Source organism: Cebus imitator, unplaced genomic scaffold (assembly GCF_001604975.1).
Source record: "Cebus imitator isolate Cc_AM_T3 unplaced genomic scaffold, Cebus_imitator-1.0 Scaffold123, whole genome shotgun sequence".
In the NCBI taxonomy this organism is placed as follows: Eukaryota; Metazoa; Chordata; class Mammalia; order Primates; family Cebidae; genus Cebus; species Cebus imitator.
Window position 1 is genome coordinate 1,476,580 of NW_016107438.1, and position 20,253 is coordinate 1,496,832.

General features: G+C 39.6%; 2 protein-coding genes across 3 annotated transcripts in view; both read left to right on the forward strand.

Moving 5' to 3' along the window:
• Positions 1-8,369: 8,369 nt before the first annotated feature.
• LOC108312332 (40S ribosomal protein S21-like) lies at positions 8,370-8,949 on the forward strand. The gene has a single exon (XM_037742536.1). The coding sequence runs from the start codon at positions 8,667-8,669 to the stop codon at positions 8,874-8,876; it is 210 nt and encodes a 69-aa protein (XP_037598464.1). The 5' UTR covers positions 8,370-8,666; the 3' UTR covers positions 8,877-8,949.
• Positions 8,950-16,881: 7,932 nt separating this feature from the next.
• The window catches only part of BMP2K (BMP2 inducible kinase), a 129,747-nt gene continuing 126,375 nt past the window's right edge, over positions 16,882-20,253 (forward strand). For both annotated transcript variants that reach the window (XM_017540040.2, XM_017540041.2), the window contains exon 1: positions 16,882-17,200. In XM_017540040.2, coding sequence (XP_017395529.1) covers positions 17,029-17,200 — 172 coding nt within the window. In that variant the 5' untranslated portion in view covers positions 16,882-17,028. The remainder of the gene's footprint in view (positions 17,201-20,253) is intronic.

A 20,253-nucleotide genomic window follows, 5' to 3' on the forward strand; every position in this document is an offset into this window, starting at 1 on the left:
GGCTTTTTTTGGTCTTGGCTGTTGTCATCCTAGGTTGCTTGCTTCTTCAGCTTTAAGTCTAGAATATATAAGGAGAAAAAAAAAAAATCCAGGAAACTCACTGCTATGTTGTTCATGAGTCCAAGGGCCCCTAGCTGGTCCACCCTCTCTTCACCTTTCAGAGTCTTCTTATGTTTGTTTTATATATAATGTCCAGGGGAAAATAAGGAAATAGCAATAGAGAAAAGCATCTCTGCTTTGTCCTCCTAGATATAGAAGCTTGTGTAATGTATTTAATTCCTTAAAATGTTAAATAACTAGATAGTCATTACTGAACCTTCTGAAAGAACAATATCTACATCTGTGTTGTCCAATTGGTAGAACTGGTAACTATATGGGAGTATTTAAATTTATTAAAATTGCACACACAAAAAATCCAGTTCCTCAGTTACACTAGCAACATTTTGAGTGTTCAATGTTATGGTAGTCTAGTGGCTACCATATTGGATTGTGCAGATACAGAACATTCCGAGCATATGAGAAAGTCTTTTGGACAAAGCTGACTTAGCAATGAACAAACGTAGTTCATGATACCACTAAATATTTCTGCCACAAAATATATGGGAAGATGCCAAGCGTGGTGTGCACCTCTAGTTCTAGCTACTTAGGATGCTGATGCGGGAAGATCATTTGAGTTCAGGAGTTTGAGGTTGCACTGAGCTATGATCAATCAAGCCACTGCACTTCAGCCTGGGTGACAGAGCCAGAGCCAGAGCCTGCGTCTAAAAAAAAACAAAACACAACATATCAAAACAGTGAAAGAACACAATAAGACAAATGGGCGAATAAATAACACTGTGAAAGACAGAAGTAGGAAGAATGTAAATTTATTCACAATGTAAATTTCCACAATGGACACTAATCCCACTAACATACCACAAATTATATTTTTAGTGATTCTAGCCTGCTTAGGGGTGTCTCTAAGACCCTCCCTTTTCCTAAGGGTTGATGCAATTTGGAACAATAAAAACTGATATAGCAGCTGACAGTAGCATGTATTTACTCTGACATTGCATACTATGTTCTGATATCTGCCCTCAGCAAATGTTGGACATATTCAGTCAACATCATTTTATTTGATAGAGGGGATTCAAACACTTTATATAGACTTCAGTATTTTTAAAAAATAAACTGAAGTGATAAAGAGACAACTGTAGCAAGAGAGTACAATTTCAAACAGCAAAATCAAAATACAAAAAAATGCAAATAAAATGGGAGATGATAAAAATATAAAGATGTCAGAACTGGAGCTTCTTATTTAATATATTCAATAACTGTTTATAAAGTGCATGGTATTATAGTTGAATAATCAATTGCTCATATGAGAAATTGAGCTACAGAGAAACTGGCTTCACTGTTTAGTGGAAAAGTAAGGAAAAATATTTAGGCCACTTCCTGCCATCAAGCACTCTTCCCACTCGTACTATATGGCCATCAAAAGGCCTTTCCTAGTCATAGCAGTCACACTGAATCCTTTATTATTTGAAAAAAAAATCTGCATTTTCTGCCTCCATGGTTTACTTATGTTTTCTCCTCATTAATTCATTCCACATATACTTGTCAAGCATCTACACTGAGCAGGAACTTGTAGTCACCAACGTGCATCAGTGAAGAAAGCAAAAGTGTCTGTCAGAACATTCTAGGGTGAGTAGGCAGACAATAAATATGATACATTGTAAAACGTATTAGAAGATGAGTGCTATGGAATAAAGAAGCAGAACAGGCTATATGGGGATCAGATGGGAGGTATAGGCCAGACGAAGTCACTCATGTGGAATTGACCCATCATCACCATTTATTGACATCTTAGCTCTTCTTCAATCTTCATCTCAAATGCCACCTCCTCCATAAAATCCTGCTCGATACCTTATTAAAATTAATCCCTCCCACTATGCTCCTATCATACTTCCCAGCTCTACTGCAGCACTCAGTACCCGCTTTGTGTTAGATGTGAATGCATCTATCTCTTCATCAGAGCATAATTCCTTAATAAAGATAATGTGCCTTATTAATCATGTAATCAATGTGCAGAGTCACATATAGTGGCTGGCTTAATAAGTGTGCGCTGAATAATGAATCCTAAATTAAACGTGAATTGACAAAGTGCTCAATTGTTTATAAAAGACAATCCTGACATGAGGATTCAAAAATATAAAGTCAGTTTGTAGATACTAACTGCCAGTCTTCCATTCACACTTATATTTGTCCCTTCTGCTAACATCTATAGGGCTGGAGAGATAATAAATGCCTTTTTAATTTTCTGCTCTTGCTGGATTTCTAATAACAAATATCAGATATTAACATGCCAAACAGATCAAGCAAAATAATGGCATCATCGATAAATTTGTCTTCAGAGCTGAAATGCATGATTCATACAGCCTACTAAATTAACCATTATACATTAGAATTTAGGCAACCTAACACCATTGCCTTTTTATAGTACATGCTTTTATTCAAGAAAATATGATATACATGAAATTGTCAATCTTGATTTTTCTGTTTGCCAATGAGTGAAGAACCACAGAAATCATCAAATTATATTATTCTCTGTTTATTTCACAAAATATATTGCTTTACATGCACAACAACCAGTAAAACTTGTTGGCTAAGAAATTGTATTTTTTACAAGATGATAACATGCTATCTTGAAAGCACTGTCACAAACAATATTCATATGACTACCAGATAAAGATAGCTATAACACTGAGTTTGAGTACACACTCTGTAGGCATGCTAATAGATAGGTATGAACAAAAGCCTTCCCCTAAACAATCATATGACTGAAAGTCCAATGTAGTGTTTGCATTTTACTTTTTTTAAAAAAATCAGTTTTAGGATTTAAGGATTTAATTAGTACCTACTTACAACATGTTTATAAATTCCTAGTAATTCAGTAGGTTGAATTGGTTGAATTAGTGATTAATGTTGCTTTTATGAAAAGAGATGTGACAACATGAAATATTAATGAATGTTCTACTAGAATTGCTAATAATGGATTCTTCTGATGAAGAATTTAAAGCTAACCTCTTCTAAATAAGGAAATGTGTTTGCATTCTTATTATATTTTATTAAACTGAAACATTGATGTTTCCCTTAAAGGTACTTATTTTTATCCAAAATGTACATACAGTATATATTTTATTTTAATTAAGCTTTATTCCCAATATGGAGGGCATTACTATAGAGTACAATCAATTAGGAGGAGTTTAATTGCTAAGGTTAGCATTCTCATTATTAGAGAAATGTTATTATAATTATAGGGAAGCAAAGTAGTTAAGTCATAAGCGAGAAACGTAACAATGGTGAATGAAAGGAAGAATGTGTGGTCAGAGGCAGAATAGACCTAAGAAAAGTACAGAATAACAATGAATATAAGAGATCATGCCTGTAACTACTAGACTCAATGTCTGGCAAAGAGTTTGGCTATGTCTTATTTCTATTTTCCTACTGTGACTAGTACAATGCTGTGTGTGTGTGTGTGTTTGTGTGTATGTGTGTGCATGTGTGTGTGTAGGCCTGCATTAAGTACCTGTTTAATTAATTTAATTATGTACAAAGGGCCAGCCAAGTAGTTGGCCCTAGTTACTCTTTGTCTTTGAGGTTGTGTGTCAATGTTATCAAAACAAGTGATAAATTCAACAAAAATAAAAATTGTTATGTAAAATTATTTGAAACACTTTTAGTTGTTTGACCTAATTTTTAAATGTTTTTATCACCTGTTTGTTATCACGTATTATGAGAAAGTTCAAAGTTTAAGCTAGTCAAGTCTATGATTAATTCTCTTTCATACAAAATATTGACATTAATTTTTCTCATAATAATTATTTTGATTTAAATGTATTGTTAGGCATATTTTCAATGACTCAGTGTGTTCACATATGCACGTCAAATTTGAATTTGGTGTTAGTGAATACAGAATGGGCATTTTAATGCAATGCTGCCTAAATATACTCATACACAGAGACATACATATATCTATATTAAGTTTGTAAGTTTGGCTGGGCACAGTGGCTCATATTTGTACTCCCAACAGTTTGGGAGGCTGAGGTGTTAGGATTGCTTGAGGACAGGAGTTTGAGAACAGCCTGGACAACACAGCAAGACCTTCATCTCCACAAAAAAATTAGAAAGATTAGCTGGGCATGGTGGCACACACCTGTAATTCCAGCTACTTAGGAGGCTGACGTAGGAGGATTGCTTGAGGCCAGAAATTTAAGGCTGCAATGAGCTATGATTGCACCAGTGCACTCCTATTGGGTTACACAATGAGACCCCGTCTCTAAAAAAGAAAACAAAGTTTGTAAGTTTAGAAATTACAAACATGGTTGTTTATAATATGGATATGGCATGGGGACTCAACAGAGAATATTTTATTTGTATAAAAGTGACAAGAATTTTTATAAAACATTTACATTATATGAGTTTCTTTCAGCTATACAATTTCACTTTTGAATTAAAGTTAACTCAGGAGTGCAAATTCCCCTTGCATTTTGTAGATGCTCTGACTTACTGCTGCTAGTTTATCAGTAAACATTAGTTGGGTGTTGTCACAGTAAATGGAAAAAAATGTTATCTTTCAGTGTAAGTAGGTCCACTAACAGAAAGAAGAGAAATCAGGTGTTATGTTGAAGTATGAAAAAATAAAGGCTTTTAAAAAGTATATAGTAGTCCCCTCCTGATCCTCAGAGGATATGTTCCAGGACCCCCAGAGGATACCTGAAACCAAGGATAGTACCAAACCCTATTATATACTATGTCTTTTTCAATTTGATAACCAAAAAGCCTGCCAAGTGACTAGTGGGTAGGTAGCATATACAGCATGGATATGTTGGACAAAGGGATGATTCACAGTGGTGTGGGATCACATGAGATTTCATCAGGCCACTTGGAACTGTGTGCAACTTAAAACTTATGAATTGTTTATTTATGAAATTTTCCATTTAATATTTTTGGCCTGAGATTGACCCTGGGTAAATTAAACCTCAGAAAGTAAGACCACCTATAAGGGGGAACTACTGTACTTATCCCTTTTTGTTTTTTGAGACGAAGTAGTGCTCTGTCGCCCAGGCTGGAGTGTAGTGGCATGATCTTGGCTCACTGCAACCTCTACATCCTGGGTTCAAGCGATTCTTCTGCCTCAGGCTCCTAAGTAGGTGGGACTACAGGTGCGTGCCACCACCCCTGACTAATTTTTTGTATTTTTAGTAGAGACAGGGTTTCACTTTGTTAGCCAGGATGGTCTCGATCTCCTGACCTCAGGTTATCCACCCGCCTTGGCTGCCCAAAGTGTTGGGATGTACTTATCCTTTTAAGAGTGACTCCCTTAAATATTATTTTTAGAGAAATATGCAAATAGCATAATTGAAAATGTTCAATAAAAAGCAATTTGCAAGTAATATAATTTAAGAAGTTTCCATTTTAACTTGTAATATACACTAAGGTGATATATGATCTTCATCAAGATGAAAACAAATAATGAAAGTTGTTTTTAGGTAATATCAGGTCATACCTCATAGAGATTTTTTTCAAGGAAAAATCTAGAACAGGAAATTATTTTTTTTACCTTTAAACACCAATGCAGTGAAATTTATCTCTGCTTATCTAGACTCTGTTCCATTGTTAACTCCCCCTTCAAAGTATTTGTCTTTAATTCCTTTTATTCCTGTTAATCCGAAATGCAATTTAAAAACCCCACACATCTTGAAATATCAATTCAAAGTGGCATTTACTATCCAGGCACTTAAGTATTTAGCACCTGTAATATGCCTAGTATTGGACTACACATGCAATGGGATTACCTTGCATATTTTGTTTCATAGTTAAGACTATGCATAGTACCAACTAAAGAACAGACCATGCTAGGCTTTGTATGCAGACAAAAGTGCTATGGCAATTCTGAGAATCGTTGTATTGTTATGGAGTGAGGAATCTGGGAAAAAACGTGAAGAAGGTAAAGCAAATTAGGAATGCTGTAAATGCCTAAAGTGGATGGTGAGGAGGAAAAGACAGTGTTCAAGTTTAGGGAAACAGCAAGAACAAAGAGTGAAAAGGGTGAGATATTTTAGCCAGGGGAAAATTAATCATCATCCTAAAGCAGATTCGTGTGTTTGCAGTAGTGGGGACCAGGCTTTTTTATAGCCCCAAGCTTTGCTTTCAAATTTACAACTGTCAAGTTTCAGAGTTTCTCACCTATCTTTATCTTGTTGATGATTTTACTTATAGCATTCTCTTGATCATGCTGTCCTGATTTTACCTTTTTGCATAAGCTTTTCACTCCAGAATCAGAATATCCTTTCTTTTCCTTTTTTAAATTTTTTTTGAGATGGAATTTTGCTCTTGTTGCCCAGGCTGGAGTGCAATGGTGTAATCTCAGCTTACTGCAACCTTCCCCTCCAGGGTTCAAACAATTCTCCCGCCTTAGCCTCCTGAGTAGCTTCGATTACAGAAGCCCACCACCACACCCAGCTAATTTTTTGTATTTTTAGTAGAAATGGGGTTTCACCACATTGGCCAGGCTGGTCTTGAACTTCTGACCTCAGGTGATCCTGCCGCCTCAGCCTCCCAAAGTGCTGGGATTATAGGCGTGAGCCACCACACTCGGCCAGAATATCCTTTCTTATATAGTCCTATACACTGAACAGTTCCCCATTTCCTGTTTTTTTTTTTTTTCTTAACTACCGGCATTTTTTCTCTTAAAAGTATCATCAAAGTTCCAGGAAATGATCCAGGCTTAATGTTGGCCAATGCACTTCAGTCCGCAAGTGTTTATTAAGCATTTACTGGGAGACAGACACAGAAACAGGTGGAAAAGCCATGGTTCATGCCCTTCGGAAGCTTTTAGACAGGGCAAAGGCTCTTTGCTGCCCCAAGTCTGCCTATATTGTTTTCAACTAAAATTGCAATTTTAAGTTTACCAAAATAGGAGAAAATGAAAGGAAATGATAAATGCTAAGAAAGCTAAAACTCACCAAAAATAAGAAAGAATAGTTTATTTCTGTGAGGCACCTGTGATGAAATGGTAGCCTGGTAGAGTAGTTTGGGTCCTTGCTCTGTCACTTCAAGTATAAGTTTGAACAAGATGATACAGAGAAAGAAGAGGGGAACTGATATTTCTTGATTATCTATGATGTTGTCCAGAGCTATGACTGGCATTAATTATAGATTATTATTTGATACTTGTAGAGTACACCATCTCCAAGCCCCCTTAGAAAACCACAATGCCACCACTGGAAACAAAAACCAGATTCTTCCTTTTTTAAAAACAATCAAAACTTAGGTGCAGATAGGCTAAGAAACTTGGTGTTTCAGACAGACCTGAGATTTCACCCTAATCTCAACCCCTCCGCTCTAGTACTTACTAGATTTTGGCTAAGTCATTCATTTATTTATTTAACACCTAGTATGTCAAACATGCTGCTTAACACTGGGTTTTAAGGCAATATTGTGGCATGTTCTCTTTCCTCAAAGCTCTTATAGTTCAGTAGAGGCAGACAGATATGTAAGGAAGCCCCTATAGTTAAGCAATAGATGTAGTTCTGCAGGTCTGTAAAGTGTAGCGTGGGGTAAAAATTAGAACCTGATGCATTCTAACCCTGGATTGGCAGGTGGCAGAGGTCAAGAAAACCCTGGAGATCCACATAGTCACTCACTGAATCAGGTGATCATGAGAAAGAACAAGACATTCTAACTTGAGGGAGCATTAGGGCCTGAAACAGGTTGGTAAGAAATGAAAGTGTTTCAGGGCTGGCTGGAGTAGACAGCTGCAAGGCAGGGGTAATAATGTCTACTTCACTTGTTAGAGGATTAAAGAGGTAACATACAGAGAGTGCTAACCATAATGTCTGAGACATACTATGTGCTCAGTCAATGTTTCATTTTTGCTTCCTTTCAGTTCCTCCATTTGATTATATCATTTTCCACCTCTGAAATTCCGTAATTTTTATCATGCTGTATGGGTTCTTATTGTGAATCAGTTCACACACTACTTGGCACACTGTTCATGTTCAGTTAAAAGTCTACCACATTTGATAAAAGTCTGGGTAAAACAAGATGTAAATTTTATAAAGGATTGATGCAAAAGCTGAATTTAACTTTAATCCTTTTTTCCTCTCTGTCTCTCTACAGTAACTTGACCTTTTTGCATGTGTATATGTGTGTCACAGATGTATAGAGCTTCAGTAACAGTTCAACACATTGGGACAGAATTCGAAATGTTTCCAGGAGGATTATTTGCTTCCAAACTGACAAGAGCTGCTTTTCTGTCTCCAGAAGTCTATAAGATCACAGCATCAACCATACTGGCAGGAGGAGACTTGAAGGCAACGTACCATAATAATACAACCTTAGAGCTCATCATTTTGTATAACACTTACAGTCAGCCTTATCTCCACTCTCAATCTGTCTCCATCTCTATTATATGGTACATGCTTGTATCCCCTTCAAAAGTATGTGAACTCTGAAGCCACGACTTGTTTTATTCAACTTATTCATCTGCTCCTAGCTGCCCCAATCCACAGTGCTTTACCCATTTTAGATATTTAGCAAATATTTGTTAAATTTTACAGATATTCAGTTGTTTTCTTTTCTCTGCTCTTGAGCAGTGTGGTGGCAGCAGGCGCAGTCTTTAGATGCAGAATGACAGCGAGCTTGTGGACTTGTACATGTGGTGGAAAGGCTCTGCTAGTAACCGCATCACTGGTGCCAAGGACCATGCATCCAACCAGATGAACGTGGTGGAGGTGGACAAGGTCACAGGCAGGTTTAACGGCCAGTTTAAAACCTATGCTATCTGCGAAGTCATTCGCAGGGTGGGTGAGTCAGATGACTCCATTCTCTGATTGGCCAAGGCCAGTGGCATCACCTGATAAAAATGTTGACTGGAGAGAATCATGGCTATGGAATGTTTGTCATAAATAGTGAAAACCTAAAAAAAATAAAAAAAATTGTAAAATACCTGTTAATCAGAAATTAAACATAATCCCACTTATTACAGTAGAGTTCCCTGAGCTGTGGCAGCACACTCATCTAAGATAAACAGATGGAGGGTACAGCAGGAGCTACCTTATTATTTCAGACTGTAGCTATCATTTCATTTATTACATATTTTCAAAGAGCCTGTATGGTATGGTTAAAAGCATGAGCCATAAAGTCATTCTGCCTGTTTTTGAAACCTTGTAAAAGTCGTAAGCCCCGGGCTGTGACCTAATCTTTCCGTGCATCAGTAGTCTTTTCTGCAAAGTAAGAGTAATCATAGAAGCTAACATATAGTGTTGTCATAAAGATTTACTGAATTACATGTAAAGCACTTTAGAATAGCACAGGCACATTGCAAGTGCCCAATAAGAATTAGTTCTTATTTTATACACTGCTAAAGTTTTATATAAATGTTAACAAGAGCAAGGTGGTAGTTTGTCTGCAAGAAGGAAACACCAGGCTATAAAGAAGAGGGAGGGTGAGAACATAACCAGAAATGTGTCTGTAATCCTACTCTAGGACAAATATTTCTCTAGAGAGAAAGCTACCCTGTCATGAGGCGCGAGGACAAGGTGCAGAACTCCCGTATCCCTCAACCCATTTGTTGGGTAAAGACAAAAGCGCCTCTCTTGGTGGTGAAGGGGCCTATATCCTGCAGTCTTTTTTAAAGGCATAGTCAAAACTCTATCACAGAATTTTATTTCATGTCAGATGAGTCATATTTCCTATTAAGAATATTTGTGAGTATCTTGATATTTTGAATTATTAGATCAGATTAATTTTTTTAGGTATATATGAATTTTTACAAGTTATGGTGATGACATTGAGCAGTTTTAACAGAGGATTTAAATATCACTGATATTTTAAAAATATCTATTGGCCGGGTGTGGTGGCTCACACTTGTAATCCCAGCACTTTAGGAGGCTGAGGCAGGTGGATCACGAGGTCAGGAGATCAAGATCATCCTGGCCAACATGGTGAAACCCTGTCTCTATTAAAAATACAAAAAAATTAGCTGGGTGTGGTGGCGCACGCCTGTAGTCCCAGCTACTCGGGAGGCTGAGGCAGGAGAATTGCTTGAACCCAGGAGGCAGAGATTGCAGTAAGCCGATATTGAACCACTGCACTACAGCCTGGGTGACAGTGCGAGACTCCATCTCAAAAAACAAAAACAAAAGGCCAGGTGCAGTGGCTCATGCTTGTAATCCCAGCACTTTGGGAGGCCGAGGTGGGTGGATCACCTGAGGTCAGGAGTTCAAGATCAACCTGGCCAACATGGAGAAACCCTGTCTCTATTTAAAAACAAACAAACAAACATGCAAAAACAAAAATTTGTTTTAATAATGGAGTCATATATGTTCTTTTAATAGACCTTAAAACTTTTATTTTTTTTGAAAACAAAGACATGAACATTTAACTTGGTATAATATAATAATGTTAGGCAGAAAATATATTCTTTTAAAAAAGTGAAAAAAAATGTTTTGTCGAGACAGAGTCTCACTGTGTTGCTCAGGCTTGTCTCAAATTTCTGGCCTCAAATGATCCTCCTGCCTCTGCCTCCTTAAGTGCTGGGATTATAGGTGTGAACCATCATGCCTGGCTGAGGAAAAATAATTATTCTTAACAGTAAATATTAAGTGAGGCTAAGGATGATAGAAGATATATTATCAAAGGAAAACACTGACTTATGAGGAAAAATGATTAATCAGGTATTGGGACAGATGACTTATGAAGGTCACTGTGCCAGCAGAATAAGCCTTTTGGGATAAGCACATTTATTTAATCTGTGTCAGTCTTTCTCACTTCTCATAGTTTTTGAGAAACACTTTAATGCAAAACACATGAGGATTAGGTTACATTTTTCCAGCAGAAGACAAAATGTAACAATCATTCTCCCTTTCCTCATTGTCAAAATTCCTCCTGTTTAAGGATCTCAGAATCCTGTAGTTAGCTAGAATGATGTATTGACTTTATCAGAAATGTGTAATGTGAAATGTCTAAAGTGAAGCAATCTATTTTGAAAAGTGTCTTCATTATGTGGCAACTTTCCAACTATTTTTATAGTTGTACAGCTATAAATATTTAAGATTGATGTATCTATAACAAATTGAAATAAAATTATAATTCTTTTACTTTTATTAAACTATTCTATATCTGCGTTTTGACTGTAAGTCACCTCAAAGCTATTGTTTAAGATGGTCAGAATCTAATTATCTACTTTTATTGTTTTTGGTATAGATTTCATTTTCCAACAGGAAGCCAAATTGGATGTTCTTCTACGGTCTAATAATGAGTGTAAAACTAGAAGATGGTGCTTTTGTGTCAGTGAACACATTGAGGTGCTGGGAGGGTGGTGCACCCTGAGAGAGTATGGAAGCTTTGTGCACTACCACTTTCCATACCTTGCCCTATCCATCTCATGCAGGCAGTTCCTGGATGTATATCTTTTATACAGTTCCTGAGCTGTATATCTTTTATAATAAATCACAAAACTGGATATGACATGGGATAGTGACACAGTAATCATGTCATCATTTCTGATGATCTGAGAATGCCCAATGTGGAAGTATCAAACACAAGCTGAAAGAATGCACCAAAAGATTAGTTGGTGCACTGGGCTCACCTTGGTTCAGCTGGTCACTACAACTGGGAGGCGGTTGGAAACATGCAAAGAATGACATGCGGACAACTGCAAAAAAAAAAAAAAAATCTCTTTGCTAACAAGAAAGGGTACAACTGTTTATAGAACTTGGAATTTGGACTGTAAGTAAGAGAAACAGCAGCTACATCTCCACCAACACAGTGCCTGAGACTGCCCCGTGCATGGAACTCCAAATACACAAGGGAGTTTTCCTGGATATACATGTTGGAAACATTTCCTTTTTCAACATTAGCAATGGTGCAGTGGTGGGTTCTTGGCTCCCTCCAACCTCCACCTTCTGGGCTTAAGTGATCCACTTCAGCCTCCCGAGTAGCTGGAACTACAGGTATACACCACCATACTCAGCTAATTTTTAAATTTTTTTATAGAGATGGGTTTCATTATATTGTCCAGGCTGGTCTTAAACTCCTGGGCTCAAGCAATTCTTCTGCCCTCACCTCCCAAAGTGCTGGAATTACAGGCGTAAGATACTAGGCCTGGCCTTCCCACATTTTTGTATTCACTAAAATTTCTGCTTCAGAACCACTGAGCCCATTCTTTTTGCCTTCAAATTCAAACAATCTTGATTAGGGCACTCTGAGTATGTGTACTGTGATGCAGCTAGGTTCAGTAATCCTTCCTGTACATGTTGGGGTAAATCAGCAAACTGTAACCACACACTCACTCACCCACACACAAGAATATTTGGAAAGATATATTTACTTACAGTACAGAAATATTCTGCTATGTTGAGTCATTAAAAATGTTAGAGGTAAAAAATGTATGGAACCTCTTAAAATCATAAGCACAGATTTTAAGAGTCTACTATTCATTAGGAAAGATACTACATGTTTAGTATTGCATGTTGATACAAAAGTTTGCTTTGGGGTCTGGGATTTGACTTCTGCTATCTCTTGAACTTTCAGATCACGTCATAGTATTTAGTTTGTTCTAAGCACTAGCTAGCATATTACAAAGGTTTTTAATTCAAGAAAAGTATTTTATTATGTCCAGGAATTGCATGATTCATTAAAATGAAAGTCTTTACAATGCTTAATCTACTATAAGCCAGTAAATACATTTAATGTATAAGAATGAGAAATTAATATATACCTATAAAATTTTCTGAAAAAATCTGAAAGACTAGAATTTTCAATATAGGTTTTCTGCTGGTTACAGTCTGCCCTTAATGTCTCAATTTCTGCCTAAAAATTGATTTTAGGTTACATATTCTTATTTCACAAATTTGCTAAGAGAATATGATTTAACAATAGATGCCAACATCTTTTGGTAGTAAAAGTGTTGTAAATGTTTGGTCTTCTTGTTACCAGTAACAAAGTAATCCCCCGTCCCCACGGTTTCGCTTTCCTGTTTCAGTTATCCGTGGTCGACTGTGGTCTAAAAATACTAAATGGAATATTCCAGAAAAATCAATTGGTAAATTTCAAATTGCACGCTGTTCTGTGTAACCCCACTGGTAGGTGAATCATCCCTTTGCCCAGTATATCTGTGTTGTCTACACTATCTGCCTGTTAGTCACTTAGTAGTCTTCTCAGTTTTCAGATCCACTGTCACAGTGCTTGTGTTCAAGAAACCCTTTTTTACTTACTAATTGCTCCAAGTGCAAGCGTAATGATGCTGGCAATTTGAATATGCCAAAGAGAAGCCATAAAGTGCTTTCCTTAAACAAAAAGGTGAAGTTTCCAACTTAACTTAAAAAAAAAAATCATATGCTGATTGCTAATATCTGTAGTAAAAATGAATCTTCCATCCATGAAATTGTTATAATTTATTACTTATTGTTAACTTTTTATTGTACCTAATGTATACACTAAACCTTATCAAAGGTATGTATATATATAAAAAATTATATATATATGGTTTGGTTACTATCCTCACTTTCGTGTCCCCTGGTTACTATCCTCACTTTCGTGTCCCCTGGGAGTCTTGGAATGTATCTTTCCTGGATAAGGGCGATAGGGCAGACAACTCTACAATATTTTTGCTTTTTTTTTTTTTTTTTCGAGACAGGGTCTTGCTTTGTCGCCCAGGCTTGAGTGCTGGCGTGCAGTGGTGTGATCACAGCTCACTGCAGTCTCAACTTCCTGAGCTCAAATGATCCTCCTGCCTAAGCCTGCAGAGTAGCTGGGACCATAGGTGGTGCACTATCACCCCTTGCTAATGTTTTGATTTTTAGTAGTCTTTGTATTTTTAAGTTATATGCTTGTTATTGGCTGTTACAGAATATTGTGACATTAATGATCTATGAAGTTGGGAGGATATCCAAATTTTGTCATATGCTTGGTGAAAAAAATAAAAAAACATATTACTTGGTGTTACCCTAGTCTTTCAGAGGGGGTCTATACATTATTGCACATTTAATTATATGTTTATTATAATTATACATTTTAATATCAAAAGTCAAGTTAAACTGGTCCATAGAAGTAATCTTTACCACATCAACTGTAAACCGACTTATTTATTTATAGACAGGGTCTTCCTCTGTCATCCAGGCTGAAGTGTAGTTGGTGCCATCATGGCTTACTGCAGCCTCAACTTCCCTGGCTCCAGTGATCCTCCCACCTCAGCCTCCCAAGTAGCTAGGACCACAGGCCTGTGCCACCCCACCACGCCCAGCCAATTTTTGTATTTTTGGTAGAAATGCTGGGGGGGGGCAGGTGGTCCCACTATGTTGCCCAGGATGGTCTTGAACTCCTAAGCTCAAGCAATCCACACACCTCGACTTCCCCAAGTACTGGGATTATAGGCCTAAACCACTTCGACAGATCAAACTTTTTTTTTTTTTTAAACTACACCCACTGCAGTACAGCAGTGCCATCATAGCATACTGCAGCCTCGAACTCCTTCGTTCAAGTGATCCTCCTGCTTCAGCCTACTGAGTAGCTGGGACCACAGGCACATGCCACCACACCAGCCAATTTTTGTATTTTTAGTAGAGACAGCATTTCACCATGTTGGCCAGGATGGTCTCAATCTCCTGACCTCGTAATCCACCTGCCTTGGCCTTCCAAAGTGCTAGGATTACAGGTGTAAGCCACCGTGCCTGGCCGCATGGCTAAAATTTTTCATGTTCTTTTTGGAGAGATGAGGTCTTGTCATGTTTTGTTATGTTGACCAGGCTGGTTTTGAACTCCTGGTTTCAAGTGATCCTCGTAAACTAACTTTCAAATTTATTATAGCAGGCTTGTTGTGATCAGGTGAAGTTATATCAGGCACAAATTTTGTATGTTTGTCTGACACCAGTTTTGAATTGCATGAAATGACTTAATCTATTATTCTGCGTATAAAAACAATTCAAATGTAGGAATGAGACTCCACAATGAAGGCCTACAGCAACGAAAGTGGCCAGCCTGTTTCTAAATGGAAATCCCCAACTGCCACACCACATCAATCACCTGACATATAATCTCACTTCCACTGAGTTGGAATGTACTTTAAAGGTCAGGTCTCTGGATGAAGAATTTTAGTTTAGTGGGTTATGCAGCAGAAATGTCTAAATCCAGAACAGTGTTTTAGTGTTGGCAGAAATAGCTTCTCCACAAATAGCAGAGAAGAAAGAACAAGGATTTTAAGCTCAAAGTTTTTGTCTAAGCACATTTTTAAATGTTTCTACCAGTTGTCTCATTAAAAACAATAAATAAATAGGGGTGGGGATAGAATCACATTCAACTACTTTCAAAGAAGGTGCACACTGGAGTCCTGCAGACACAATTTATTTGGTCCATATTTTTAAAAATTTGGGAAATGCCACATTAGAAAAAGTTCCAGGTTTTTGGTTCTCTTAAGAAACTGGAACTTCTGGGCACAGTGTGTGTGCTATCTTCTTTTGTGGAAAAGTAGGCTGGAGCTGAGAACTGGCTGCTCTCTTTACACATGCCCTACAGTTTATTATCTACCAATCCTGAACGTTTTACACCCGTTATTTGTTTCGCTGCTTCGCCCTGCAGTCAGGAGACTCCTGCGGTTTATGAAATTGATGCACGGGGCTTTTTTATTTTTATTTTTGGTTGGGGGGGCAAATCTTTTCAAGAGGGGGACACGGTGGTTGCTTTTGCTTCCAAACAGCTCTATATCTGCCCATGTTTCGACGATCTGACCCTAACCTACTTTTTCAGGATGGCCAGAAGCACAAATTTATGAATCAAATAATGGTCCCTAACTACCACGTACCAGCTGTGACCTTGGGAGACTCCGTTTTTTTAGCCAAAGGTGATGGTCTATGAAACGGCCCTAATACCTGCTCTGAATACCCACATATGGCTGTTGTACAGCAGGCGTGAGGTGTTTAAAGTACTCCTAAGTAATTTATAAACTGCAAAACGCTTCCCAGCACAAGCGTCCGCTACAGTGCGCGACGACATCGACTCGGCTTTAGAAGCCCAGTTACTGGAATCCACTCTAGTTCCGTCCTGCTCCCACCTCCCACGCTCAGGGTGGGCGAGCGGAAGAATGTTCTCAGGGGAGAAGGCCTGAACAACTGGCTAAGAAAGGAAGAGAGAAGTTCCTTAGCGGAGGTAAAGTTGTTGGCGGCATTTTTAAGCCCCGAGAGTGCCATAGCGACTCTCAGGCGAGATGACGGACCAGGGCGCTGGACTAGCGCAGAAGCCAGTCCCATCTCCCAGCTCGAAGCCGAGCCTAGCTAGTACCCTCCCGGCACAACCCCGGACCCAGGATCCCCGACTTTGCCCTCGTCCCCAACCCCCACAATCACCTCCCGTGGTCCCCCTCCACGTGACAAGAGGCGGAACCGTCACTTCCGGCGGCGCGGGCAGCGCGCCTGCGCGAGTCGTCCAGCCTTAGTGAGCGGTTGGTGGCAGCGCTGCCCCGTCAACGGCCGCGAGTGGCGGGCGACTCGGGTCTGGCCGGGGCGGCGGCGGCGCGGCGGGCTGCGGTACCTGCCGGCTTGCGGCCTGAGACGTCCAGCCTCCTGCCTGGAGAGGCCGTCCGCCCCGCCCCCTTCCCCGTCTCCCTTGCTCCCTCCCTCCACCCGGGCTCGCGCGCTTCAGGCGCTGAGGCGGCGGGGACGCCCAGGGCACTAGCGGAGGCGGCAGCGTCGCCCCTGCACTCGGACCCGCCCCCTCGCTCCCCGCCCCGCCCCGCCCCGTCCCGTCCCGTCTCCGCCCTCTCTGCCGCCCTCTGCGGGAGCCTGGCAGCTGCAGCGGAGCCGCGGAGCGGGCGACGGGGGCCGGGGCTGTGCGCTCGGGAAGCACGGAATGTGAGGCTTGGCGGGCCGCAGCGCGCTCGGACGCTCGGACGGGCTCGGGGCGGCGACCCCTCGCGGACGCTCGGCTGCGCCCGGGGCCGGGGACTCGCGCTCTTGCTCGCCCTTGCGCGCTGCCCGCGCCGGCGGGACCATGAAGAAGTTCTCTCGGATGCCCAAGTCGGAGGGCGGCAGCGGCGGCGGAGCGGCGGGTGGCGGGGCTGGCGGCGCTGGGACCGGCTGCGGCTCCGGCGGCTCGTCCGTAGGGGTCCGGGTGTTCGCGGTTGGCCGCTACCAGGTCACCCTGGAAGAGTCGCTGGCCGAAGGTACGGGTGCCCGGGGAGGCTCGGACAGGCAGGTGAGGGAGGGCTGGGGTGTGGCGGCGGCTTCTCGGAGTCCTCCCCCTCGGGACTGACTCTTGTACCCGGTTCTTCCTCAGCTGCCGGGCCAGCGGGGTTGTTAAAAGAGTGGCTCGGGCTTTCTCTTTTCAGCCGGCTTTTCTTGCCGCTGGCAGCTCTGGCCAGTGCACAGTTCTCTCATGCCGAGTTTAAATCTTTTTGTCCGTTTTGACGCGAGAAAATAGAAGACGCGCTGGAAGTGGGGTGGTGGTATGATTGGGACAGTGACTCATTAGAGGGTCAGATCGAGCAGGATTGAAGCTCTGTTCTGCCAGCTGTGGCTCAGACGGGTGTCATGCGTTGGCCTTTTCGTCCGAGCCTCCACCTGCGCTGCAGGGCATAGGACCCTAAAACCCCTGTTGTCGAGCCCGGGTTTGCTGCAGCTCAGTCATCTGTTGAAAAACAGTGTATTTGTGTGCATGTGTGCGTGTTGGAGGTGATCCTTTGCTCTAAATTCAGTTAGTAGGTTGCACTGGGAAACAGGTAAATTTGAAGCCCATTTATCTTTGTTATTTAGAATCTTCCCTGTTGGACAAGGTGCAATTCATGCCCTCCCAATATGACTCTTTGATAGTGATTTAAAAGGTGTTATGAAAGCAGGTTCATTTTCACTTGTGAAGTTTTGTGGTCGGTCCTTCAGGATCTGGAACAGGTTATGACGGCAGGTAGAAGTCTACTTACAAAAAAAATTTACTCCATATAAAAAGAAGAACTTAGACTTTAGTGTTTTGTTTCTGGTATAATTGTCTTCTCCATCCTATACCCCAGCTTTAATATCCTTGTAGGAAACACTTTCCCTGTGTACTGCATGCTTCATTGGTCTTTGAGTTTTTAATTGCAAAATGATATTACAAAATAAACACCTTAAAAATTTTTTAAGAAATACATTTTGTTGATAAATGGCCCTTGTAAGTTCTATGGTTAAGATAAAATAAATCGAAGAGTGAATTCAGTTCTCTGAGAGTTAGACGTTGATGTGGTTTGAAAACAGTAGATTGAAGTTCCACTTGTATTTTTTGAAATGCTGTGAACAACAGTAAATTAGCACAAGAAACAAACCTGAAGATTTTTGTATAAAATATTCGAAGGAGAAAGAAATTGTGAATTATTCAGGTGTACATATCGTTGTTAGGTGAATCATTGCTCAGAATAATGATCTTAGCCTAAACTTGGAGAGGTGGGAGAAGGAGGATCCTTAGTTTTTCACAAGAATGAATATGTAGTGAGTAGTCTTTAAAAGATTTACTATACTATAACGTTTTCTAGCTCTTTATTACACATGAATTTCAATTGTTGGTTTAGAATATGTTTTAGGTATTAAGAACACAGGGCTATTAAGTCAAATGCCATATTTTGTCTTTGAATTGTTTTAGTAACTAATTGAAGTGTAGCTTGGGTAGTGTTACGCTCACTTCATTCCACTAAATCCCAGATGGGTCTTTTTAATAGAAAAAAAATACATATATTGACATTTCACAAACTAGATTTTGAATTTGTAACTTGTATCACTCACTACCCTAAGCATATCCTATCACTACCCTAAGCAAATAATTTTCAATAAAAAAAAACTTTGGAAAATAAAAAAAGATGAATTTCAAAAGGAGAGTTCATTCAACCGCAACAAAGAATGAAAATTTATTTCAAGCGCTAATGTCACTGTTAGAGTTCCATATTGAATTTTACCATAAATTCATCATTTCTCTTGAAAAATCAATAATCAAGTGCTAGGAGGATGCCAGGGCTGAAGAAATCCTTTTGGATGATGGGACTTCTCCATCCTATACCCTAGCTTTAATATCCTGGAGGGGAGGCCAAGGCCTAGGTTTTCTTCCCTTGTGTATTTTTTTTCTCTCTCTAGCACACACACAACTGGAATTGTCTGTGTATAATCAGTTTACTTTTTGATCCTGTCTGGTCTGTTCTTACTTCAGATGCTTAATATCCCCTCTCCCTTCCAAATAAATAATGCCACAATTTAGCCAAGATGTTTAAGCACAAGTCTAGTTCACATTTAAGTGTGATTAATCAATAGTTGATGGGTGTGCTTGATTGTAAGATTGGGCCGAATGCTTGTGAAAATGCATTAAAGTTTAGAGTACTTGATTTGGGGAGAGGCTTACCATTGAGTAGGAAAAGTGGTAGAAGCTAAGACAAACTGAAACACAAACTTGGTAGATTTTGCATTTTTTGCTTTGGCCTTAAGTTGTTTAAACAGAGCCAGGAAGACCCAATAGATTCTGTGCCCTGAAGTGTTTTTGCCATGCTCCTACAAACATTGGCAGCTTACTCATAATGACCTCTGCAGTGTCTTTTCAATAAGTCAGTCCGTGTCTCTCTCTCTTGTTATTTGTATATAATTAGTTATGTTCCAGAAAGTCACTGTGAAAACTGAATTAGTAAATCCCGAACTGTTGCTCCTGCTACAGTGTTAGGTTCCCGAGAGCCTCTGTTCTCAACATTTTTGTCAGCTCATTAACATACAACCTTGTTTTGCGTGTATTGCAGTTTAAACACACCTTACTTAATATATTTGGTTGATTTATTAACATTGAAATCGTGGCCAACAGCTCTACAACTCATGCCTCAATGAGGGTTATCTAACACTTGTTATTTTCTCTGTAGTCTTTTCTCCTTGAACACTAGACAGCACTTTAGCACTGTGCTTGGGGACTGTTTTCAACAGTGAAATCACCAATTGCAAGCACAAAAATGAGAAAAACATGGCACTAAATAGACCATGAAAAGGACATTTGTTTACAGTATGTAAGCTGAAACAAGAATGTGGATGTCAGTAGACTCAAATTTTTCACCAATGTGCACATGTCAGCAAATGACAGTGAAAGTGTCATGAGTAATGATTTTTGGGTACAAATATTAATGAGTAGATGAATTTGCAAATATAGTATCCCCAAATAATGAGGATCAACCATTGTTATATATGTATATGCACATATTATGTCTATAATTTAAAAAGCAGTTTC